Below are 10,830 nucleotides of genomic sequence, written 5' to 3' on the forward strand. Positions count from 1 at the left end.
TATTGGTCTATTTGATCAACCTTTGTTATTATTTATTTATTTTAATTTATTTTCAGCTGTTACAGATAGGACAGACATGACTGGGGGAAAAGAAAGAAAGAAAGAAAGAAAGAAAAGGGGAAGAGGCAATGGCGTGTCCAGCGGGGTGGCCTGGGGGGGCACAGGCCACCCCCCAAACCAGACTGGCCACCCCAGGTGCCACCCCAAAGGCAAAACAATAAAATTCAATCAAATATCAAATGTCCGATTATGTTTTCACGGTGACGCTCAGATATCCGAGTGTAAGTGAATGCAGCATCGCTTCTGCGCTATGCGCATCACGTTAGCAAAGGTAGGAGAGCCAAGCGCGAAAGATGGCACTGCAGGAAACAATTTTTCGGTGAAAGAAAATGAGGACAGAATAAATGTCCCGGTAAGTAATATCAAGTTTGTTGAGTTTAGTAAACTTCGGTGAAATTAGAATACCAAGGAAAAAATAACACTTAAAGAATTATTGCAGCTGTGGAATATTTCAGACAGTATGCTACTGAGGGCAGCTAACATAAGAGTTATGAGTTATAAGATATAATCTAAGTCGTAACATTGCTGTATGGAGCTGCAGATTTGGTTGCAGGTTAACATAGCTGGACTGGCCATCGGGCATACCGGGCATATCCCCAGTGACTTATTTTTTATTTTTTTTTGTAACGGCATGAACAATGAGAGGTGGTGGATTGGCCAGATGCAGGTCGATGTGTAGAAATAACTCCGTTGTTTGGTGGTGGCTATGACGGGGCTTCCACAGAGGCAACAGGTGGATGAGGGAAGGGGAGGCAGGAGGAGAGACCCGAAGCAGCCGCCAGTCCGAGTGTCAGGTGAACTGAACTTCAGGTAAGAAGTTATGACCTGCAGTCTGTCTGGGTCAGATATAAACCAAGTTTAGGTGGAGTTTATTTTCGTTGTGCTGACTTTTTACTGTCAGTTGCAATAACTCATACTGCGTTCTAGCCAGTTTGACGGAGTTTTTATACAGCTGTTCGGTTGCTATGATGTTACTGATAGTGAACTTTATTTTATTCATAAGGTTAGTTAGTAGAGTTGCCAACGGCTCCTTAAAAAAATGGAATGGTCCCTCATTCAGAGCAAATATTACACGTTTCGTATTGAGCTGAGAAGAGATGCAGTTTGTCCCGGACTTTAGCTAGAATGGAAAAAGACACAAAGCTGGAGTTATTCTGTCTTTACGCTGCACAGCTGCCTCTTCTCTCATTCTCTCCCCCTCCCTCTCCTGTTGCTACTTCAATCATGAAACTGATCAATGATCAGCTGATCGTCTCTCTTGTTTGTTTATCGCCCACTTTGCGCCAGAAAGAGGAAACCAGCAGATGTTGCGCTAAACAACAGCAGCACGTTTAAGCTTGATCAGCTGTTGTTAGAATTTATTTAATATTAATTTCTAGTATCAGCTGATGTTTGCTGGAGCCACAGCTGTAAAGCTGCTGGTCATGATGTCTGTTTAGATATGTGGTGAGAGGGAAACATGAAGATGAAACCAGGAGATGTCCTTACTGAACCATCAGAGCTGAACAGGTGATGGAGAAACAGGTTTACCTTTTAGGTGACATGAATGAGTTGAAGTTATCAACTGTTTCTGAGAGACAAATAACACCAGGATCCTTTTTTATGTAGCTGACAGCTGGTAACTGTGCAGGGACGGGTCTAGCAAAGTTTTGCCAGGGGGCCAGGTAGGGCATTAACAGGGAAAGGTGGGGCACAAAGAAATACTTTTCTTTCTTATTCTCATTTAAAATACCTAGTTTTTATTAAATAATTATCTAAATCTTACAACCAAAGTTTTTATCTGACGTAAAATGTATAGAAATCATACATATACCAACAAGACTGTACATCACTGTCACAACAGCATTTGTTTTCATTCAAAGGCTTTATGGCTTTACTACCTGGTGGGTCGGTCTGTAGTGAAAATGCCCAATTTTTTTGTCCCAGTCCAGCCCTGCAGGTTAATACTGGCAGTGTCACCATGCCAGCTGACTGTATTTTATCATCAGCCAGTGTTGTTCTTTATCAATATTACCAAAGTTTACCATAAGGCAGCATAGAAAGTATTTACTTGCTTTCAGGTTTCATTCAAATGTTAGTCTTTTCAGTTGTTTCCCCACTTTTTTCCTGTTTCAAAATCAAACACCAGTTTGTGAGAAGATTATCTTCTTTTTTTAACAGGCAGATAAAGTTTTGCATTGGCTAATTTGTCAATTGTTTGTTACAAATGTTCGTATTTTAATTTTCAAAAATGTTTTTGCCCAAAACATATGTGCACTACATGTCAGTAAAAATACTATGCAAATATTGCTGTCCTTGAATGCTGAGTAAGCACTGACAAAGCACTGATTGTATCTCTTGTACTTTATCAACGCAGTATCTAAAAACTTTGCACCGTAGTGGTTAAAATCTCATTCTAATAAGAGTTAAAAGTGCATTTGGTTATTAGGTTTATAGGATTATTGAATTATAGTTAAGGGTTGGTAGAATTTTTTTTTTAAAACATTATCTGCCAATTAAATCTGCCACCCTTCTCCAAATCTGTGCCCCTACCTGGCCCCCCCCAACAAAAATTTTCTAGACACGCCACTGGGAAGAGGGACAGTGAGAAAGGGCAGTTAAAAAATATCTCCCAGGTCACCTGTTGAGAGAAGAAAATAAGAGAAAACAAGCAAAAAAGAGAGCAACATAATAACACAACACCATTGCAATAATCTAGCTAAGTGTAAATAACAGTAAATATTAAATACTGAATGTGATTGTGCAGCACGCAAGATTGACATCGCACAATGTGGTTTGAGGTAGCAGCCAAGAAAGGTGTAGCTTGTGTGTGTGAACACCTGTGTGGATGAGTGCTCGTCTATTCAAAAGGATTCTCCATGTAACGATCTGCTGGTGTGGGGAGCCACAGCCCCGTCCCCCAGGGCATGAAGCAGGCATGGAGGAGATCCAGGCCCCAGACATCCAGAGGCCCCCAGAGTGCGAGCGCCCAAAGAGGACCACCGGAGGGGCAACCGTGCCACCTTCCTGGGAAGAGCTGAGGAGAACCCCAGATGAGGGGTCACCCAACAGCCACAGAGCAGAAGCCAGAGGGGGCTGCAGTGACGTACACGTGGGCTCTGCAGGCAGCCAGCTGTGCCAGAGTGAATCGAGCCCCCGCAAGGGGCCCGACCGAGCCACAGGCACCAGGCCCCACCAAGCAGCCGTACCAGCAGTGAGCTGGTACAGACCTGAGCGCCCAGCCCTGGACACCAAGTATGCACCGATGTCTGAGTTCATCAACCAGGGAGTGTGGTGAGGGGAAATAGGCCTCCATACCTTGGAGGGCCTGAGATGTTCCAAGGGGGTGGAGTGTAAGACCCGAGCTGACATATAGACACAGACGAATAGGCGCACACAGACCTAAACATGCATTCCCACCCTCATGCACACATATACAAATACTCGGCGCTCATCCAACCTGGATACAGACACAAATGGACACTGTACATGTACTGTACAGCACGGCCTCTCCTGAGAACCCTCAATGTCTACATGCATTTAAAACTGAGAGGTGGGCACCGGCGCCAGAGGTGAGGTTGAATACAAAGACTGTCCTCTGGACACCGTATAACATGCCCGATCCCAAGGCCCTATATGTATGTGTTATGAGAGTGTGAGTAATGTGGATGTCTAGGTTGTGGAATAAAATCAGTCTGCTGATAAAACAGTGAGCACAGTGAGAAGATCTTCACTGAGCTGATCCATCTCATCTCATAAAATTGAGGCACAGGTGACCAGGAGGGGACAGAGGGGGAACGACCTTTTATTGCTTTTTTCTACAACAATTTCTTAGTTCAGCTGCAGTATTTGATATCCTGTAATGACTAAAATGATAATTTAAACTAATTTACATAAAAAGATTGTCTTTTAAATGTTACGTTTATTTAACAACTTTAAAGGCTGAGCAGTGCTATTTTTAAATGAAAAACTCACAGGCTCACATGTTCCAGGATTGAATTAGTGTCTGATAACCCTCCCTCTTCCTGCTCTCTAACTCAGCACCTCCTCTCTGTCCACATGTTCCCTTGTTCCCTCCCCTTCTGATCTGCAGTTTGAAGATGGGTGCAACCAACATGTGGTGACGTATAAGAGCTGACAGATCCCATTCGCTACAGAAACCTATGTTGTTTAGATCAGAGCAGTTTCAGTTCTGAGGAAGTGAAACTCACACAGTCACTGACACTGTTGGGTGAAATGGCGCAGAAAAGTGTTCAGCTGGACCGAGAAACCTTCTCTTGTTCGATCTGTTTGGATCTACTGAAGAATCCGGTGGCTCTTCCCTGTGGACACAGCTACTGCATGAAGTGTATTGAAAGCTTCTGGGATGAAGAGGAAAAGAAGAAAGTCTACAGCTGCCCTCAGTGCCGGAGGACTTTCACAGCGAGGCCTGTCCTGGAGAAAAACACCATGTTAGCAGTTTTAGTGGAGCAGCTGAAGAAGACTGGACTCCAAGCTGCTCCTGCTGATCACTGCTATGCTGGACCTGAAGATGTGGCCTGTGATGTCTGCACTGGAAGAAAAATGAAAGCCTTCAAGTCCTGTTTATTCTGTCTGGCATCTTACTGTGAGAAACACCTTCAGACTCATTATGATTCACCTACATTCAAGAAACACAAGCTGGTGGAGCCCTCCAAGAAGCTCCAGGAGAACATCTGCTCTCGTCATGATGAGGTGATGAAGATGTTCTGCCGTACTGATCAGCAGAGTATCTGTTATCTCTGCCCTGTGGATGAACATAAAGGCCACGACACAGTCTCAGCTGCAGCAGAAAGGACTGAGAGGCAGAGAGAGCTGGAGGTGAGTCGACAAAACATCCAGCAGAGAATCCAGGACAGAGAGAAAGATGTGAAGCTGCTTCAACAGGAGGTGGAGGCCATCAATCAGTCTGCTGATCAAACAGTGGAGCACAGTGAGAAGATCTTCACTGAGCTGATCCATCTCATCCAGAAAAGAAGCTCTGATGTGAAGCAGCAGATCAGATCCCAGCAGGAAACTGAAGTGAGTCGAGTCAAAGAGCTTCAGGAGAAGCTGGAGCAGGAGATCACTGAGCTGAAGAGGAAAGATGCTGAGCTGAAGCAGCTCTCACACACAGAGGATCACATCCAGTTTCTACACAACTACCCCTCACTGTCAGCACTCAGTGAGTCTACAGACTCATCCAGCATCAATATCCGTCCTCTGAGCTACTTTGAGGATGTGACAGCAGCTGTGTCAGAGGTCAGAGATAAACTACAGGACATTCTGAGAGAGGAATGGACAAACATCTCACTGACAGTCACTGAAGTGGATGTTTTACTATCACAACCAGAGCCAAAGACCAGAGCTGGATTCTTAAAATATTCATGTGAAATCACACTGGATCCAAACACAGCAAACACACAGCTGTTATTATCAGAGGGGAACAGAAAAGCAACATTTATGAATCAACAACAGTCTTATTCTGATCATCCAGACAGATTCACTAACAGGTATCAGGTCCTGAGTAGAGAGAGTCTGACTGGACGTTGTTACTGGGAGGTGGAGTGGAGAGGGATAGGAGTTTATGTAGCAGTCGCATACAAGAATATCAGCAGAAAAGGAGGGGGTTATGAATGTTTATTTGGATGGAATGACAAATCTTGGTCATTATATTGTGACAACAACAGTTTTACATTTTGGTACAACAACATTGAAACTCCTGTCTCAGGTCCTCGTTCCTCCAGAGTAGGAGTGTACCTGGATCACAGAGCAGGTATTTTGTCCTTCTACAGCGTCTCTGAAACCATGACTCTCCTCCACAGAGTCCAGACCACATTCACTCAGCCGCTCTATGCTGGACTGATGGTTAACTGGTATGGAGCCACTGCTGAGTTGATTAAAGTGAAATAGACTGAAGTCTTTCATATTGTTGTAAGTTTAAATCTGTATTTTAGTTCCCTTTTAGTTTCTCTCCATCATTATTGTGGTATTTATGTGCTGCACATAAATCAGATGTCAGTCAAACATTATGGGCAGTACCTCGACATCTTCAACATGTTGTCTTGATGTTTTTACGTTTTATAGGTGGAGCTCTTTCCTGTGTCTGTTCAGCCATGGAGACTATCAATGCTTATGGATATTTTTATTTGAAAAATTTCTCCACATGACAACATAAACTTCTCTATCTTCTAAATGTTTACTGAATATTTTTCTTAGGTATTTGTATGTTGTTGTTTCTCTTCACTGATCTTAACAGAGAAGTCTACAGACCTTCCTTTATCACACAGATTTTATTCTCATTTGTACATTTATAAAGAAAACAATTAATTACAGAGCAATAAGAAATTTTAAGAAAGTGCACTATATCATAATTTATAGTAAAGTGTATTAAAGCATCGTTAGTTAGTCACTTATTTAGTTTGGAGCTGTATCATCTGACACTGTAGAAACATTTCCTCCAGCTTCAGCACAGAATGTTAAAAACAGAACTATTAATGAGAACAAACAGTAGGAACACAGTATCAGCAAACATCATGGCTTAAAATGGAGAGTAAAAATCTAAAAAGAAATAAACAAATTAGTAAAAAGGATTTCCTGTTGACATGTTATTGGTCCTATCTTGTCTGCAGCACCTCCAGGATGCTTCTTATATGTTTCTGGTTATTTTTGCACCAATTTTAGTTTTTGTCAGTAGGAAGTTCAAGTTCAACTCAGTGTGTTTGTTTGTTTTTTTCAAACTGATGCCTGACCTTGAACACCAAACATCTGTCAATAAAGCAATGATATAAAATGCTTATATTAGTACTGAAAAACTGCATATCCACTTTACAAATATAAATAATGATATAAATCCACAGCTGAACTGGAGGAGCAGCTGATCTAGTTCACTCATGTGTTTCTGGACTAAGAGTTGGAGCAAATACCTTATGATTCAGTGATGTTTGTTTTTGTTAAATATTTTGTAGATCCAAGAGTGAGTTTGACTCATGATGATGATGTTCCGAATTAAACAAAGTTGGTCACAAATTCTTCAAAGCTGTTTATTAAGAATATATTCACTTGGACTCATGAGACAGGCTTGTGATCCAAGGGAGCCATCAACTGGACAATTACTGACATGACAACAAAAAAGCTAAGTACAGAGGGGGGAACAGAGGTGAAAATACTTGCTTTAAAGGATTGTAATGTTTCCTTTTAAAATAAGTCTCTAAGGTCAGACAAAGGGACAGAAACTCATAGCTTTCTACCAGCCCAATGACAAAACTATAAGTTGTTTTTTAACATCTACTTTTTCATCTATTTGGCAGTCACAGTGAAAAGTATAAACATTGGCACGCTTTGTCTTGTGATTCTGCTGTTCGTAAAAAATGACCATGCGCAAAGTACCAGACTTTAAGGCTTTGACTTGATGCCAATGGCCTGAGGAGGACAGTATTACCCTTGGACATGTGTAGTCTGCCGTCTACTCAATAGAAGAAGAAGAAGCGCGGAAATGGCACAACTGTCTTCAGTTTCTGGGAGAGTTTAACAATGAGAGACTGATGATGCAGAAGAAATCTCCGTGGTTAAAAACATTAAAAACAGTCGTCCAGGATGATGAGATCCGCCACTGGCTCAGACTGCTGTATATCAGCCGGAGACCCGAGATGAAGTCACGCAGCAGGTATGTAAAACTGTGATGTTCTCAATGAACTAACACAGGAACGATCTGAGCTCAGTCTGTAAGCTAACAGGCTAAAATCAGAGAGCAGCTAATCAAACAAGTGCGTCCGTTTTTTTTAAAGGTAAACTTTTAACAATAGACTTTCATGAGACACATCAAAACCAAACAGGGAGGGAAAGCTTCGGTTTTCTGCACTGTGCCACAGTTCGCTGTCTGCTTCGGTTCACGACGCCTCACTCCGGGGCTACAGACAGTTCTCTGCCGCCTGTGGTGCTCCTCACCTCCGTCTGCACCCACAGACTTCCCGAGGTGGAGGCAGGCCGGCAGGGACTTTGAGAGATGGGCTTTACTTTTAAAAATAGCCCTTAATCAGGGTCTAACTCACTAAAAGATGGCCACATGTCTCTCTCCAACTTAATCTCTTTCTTTTAAGTAATTGTTTTTCATTGAAATGAAATTAATTGTTCAATAAAATGATTACATTTATAATTGAATTAAAGTTAAATGAATCAAGGTGATTTTGACTTTGCTAGTTAACAGGAAGAGAAACAAACTTACACAGGATAAAATGAAATTTGGAGCCAGCAGAAAAAGTCAGATCACAGACAAACAGAAACATTCCTCTTTGGCTAAAATAAAATGCAGATTATTGCTCATCTGCAGTTTTAATCATGGTGAATAATTTATGATTCAGCCAAGTAAGATTCTTCTGTGTGGAGGTTTTTCCCCTGTCAAAAGGCATTGACCATTACCTTCATCTAAACATGGAATTTAAGTCATGTAGTTGCCGTTGTTTGTTTTTAAAGAGGTCATAATATTTTTGTGATGGTAGAAATTTATCTTCAAAGTAATAGTTATAAAGTGAATTAATAAGACTTTCCAACAAAGAGAGGGAGTCACATGGTGCTTCTGAAACATTTGTACAAACCTCTCTCACATATGTGAGCAACATGCTCACAGTGTACAGCCCTGCTGACTGAGGCTGCACCTTTACCTGTCTAATCTTTTTCTTTTTACTTTGTTCCTCAAGTCCCACATCAACATGAAGTGTAAGGAGGAGGAAGATCTGGCTGGCCAGCAGGTCTGGAAGCAGGAGAGGAACTTCAATCTGGACCAGGAGGACACAGATCCCCCACAGATCAAAGAGGAACAGGAGGAACTCTGCATCAGTCAAGAGGGAGAACAGCTTGTAGTGAAACACGAGGATGAAGGCATCGTCGTCTGGAGCGGGGAAGAGCGGCTCAGACAGCTGCATAACATCTGGAAACCTGAGAAAGATTTACAGACCAGCGGTAAAACTGTAATCGCTTTTCTGAAGTGTTAACATTAATATTAAACCTACAGTTTGTATCAGTCAGATCTATTTAATGTGTATTCGTGAAAACATGACAGGGAGTTTTAAATGGACTGGTTCTTATATAGCGCTTTTCTACTCAATCTTGAGCACTCAAAGCGCTTTACAAAACTTGTGCATTCACCCACTCACTCCCATTCGCACAAGCACATTTTTCTTAGTGCTTTCTACCAACATTCAGACACACATTCCACAGATCAAAGAGCAACTTGAGGCAACTTGGAGTTAGTATCTTGCCCAAGGATATTTGAAATGCAGACTAGGTGAAGCCGGGAATCGAACCGATCAGTAGATGATCTGCTCTACCGCCTGAGCTACAGCCACCCCCAATAGTGAAGATTATTTTGAAAAATATCAAGATGTAGATCAGTTTCGAGATCAACTCCAAAATAGATCATCAGTCAGTCAGTAATAAGTGAGTTCTTTTTTGTTTGAAAGGTTTTTTTTACTCTTAATGTTGCTGAAAAATGTCAGAACTCAAGTTCTCATTTGCATCAGAGTGCACAAATAACTTCATTTTTACACACTTTTAATTTCACCTGCAAATGTGAGCAACATGCCCTCATTACAGACTTTAACTAAAACTTTATCTTCTCAGAAGTGTTTTTCTATAATTACATTTTTTTTATTGTTCGTTTAGACCTCCACCAGCAAACTGCCTGTAAGGAGGAGGAGTTTGTCGCCAATCAGCAGGAGAGGAACTCAAGTCTGGACCAGGAGGACCCAGATCCTCCACAGATTAAAGAGGAACAGGAGGAACTCTGCACCAGTCAGGAGCTGGAGGAGATTGTACTGAAGCAGGAGATCAATAGTTTTATGGTGACTTCTAGTTTTGAGGAAAGTGACCTCAGTGAATCAGAACCAAACGATGACCAGCTCCTTGCTCTTAACTTTCCTGGACCAGAGCTTGAGGAACAGGAAGAAAACCAGCATGTGGACTCGGGATCAACTAGAAATGCGGAGCTGAAGAAAAGGAGACGTCACAAAAACCGAACAGATAAGTCTCGGAGTGAAACTGATACAAGTAAAAAATCTGTAAGCTGTGACACTTGTGGAAAAACTTTTCAGTGTAAATCCAACCTGACGAGACACATGAGAGTTCACACAAGTGAGAAGCCACATTCTTGTAGCACCTGTGGGAAAAGATTCATTTGGAAATCAGGATTGGAATCAGATTGGTGTGTTGCCGGGGTTGTGGGCGGGTGGGTGCATGGGGGCCCGCCCCTGGAGCAGGGTGCCGCCGGTGCATCGAGCCGCCTGGGGGGCTCTTCAACTGGTGGGGGAGATTGTCACATCTTGCAGGAGCTTTCCTCTCCTCAGGAGCTCCCTCTGCAGGAGGGGGAGATACAGGAGAGGTGGAGGAAGATCTCAGCCTGGGCGTCTATTGTCTTATGTAGTCTGGAAGATGTGTGGTTGGTGGGGTGGGTGCAGTTTTCTCTGTGGTGGGGTTGGGTGGACTGTCCAGGGCTCTGTGGAGCCGGGGGGCGCTACTGCACTGGGCCCCGGTCTGATGGGCCTGGGCCCCCCTTCCCTGGCGGGTCGCGGAGGGTGGGAGTGCCTACTGGGGTCAGCGGGGGAGCTGGCCCCAGGGAGGGGTTACCTGCCCCTCCCTTCCTTCCCTCCCCATCTCCAGCTGCCTCCCTCTTCCCGCTCCTCCACAACCACCCACACATGCAGGGCCTTGGAGTAGGGGTATGTCACCAGGGTGCAGAGGAGGCTACCCCCCCCCCCCCCCCCCCTCTGTCCCCTTCTGGCTGCCTCTGCCTCAATTTTA

General features: G+C 43.2%; 1 protein-coding gene across 1 annotated transcript; it reads left to right on the forward strand.

The window, feature by feature from the left end:
- The first annotated feature begins 3,313 nt into the window (after positions 1-3,313).
- LOC113010242 (tripartite motif-containing protein 16-like) lies at positions 3,314-6,833 on the forward strand. The gene has a single exon (XM_080292654.1). The coding sequence runs from the start codon at positions 4,276-4,278 to the stop codon at positions 5,947-5,949; it is 1,674 nt and encodes a 557-aa protein (XP_080148780.1). The 5' UTR covers positions 3,314-4,275; the 3' UTR covers positions 5,950-6,833.
- Positions 6,834-10,830: the final 3,997 nt, after the last annotated feature.

This window comes from Astatotilapia calliptera, chromosome 18, assembly GCF_964374335.1.
Source record: "Astatotilapia calliptera chromosome 18, fAstCal68.1, whole genome shotgun sequence".
Lineage (NCBI taxonomy): Eukaryota > Metazoa > Chordata > Actinopteri > Cichliformes > Cichlidae > Astatotilapia > Astatotilapia calliptera.

Excerpts from the sequence above, each read along its gene's own strand:
- LOC113010242 (XM_080292654.1), top strand. The coding sequence starts at position 4,276 with ATGGCGCAGAAAAGTGTTCAGCTGGACCGAGAAACCTTCTCTTGTTCG.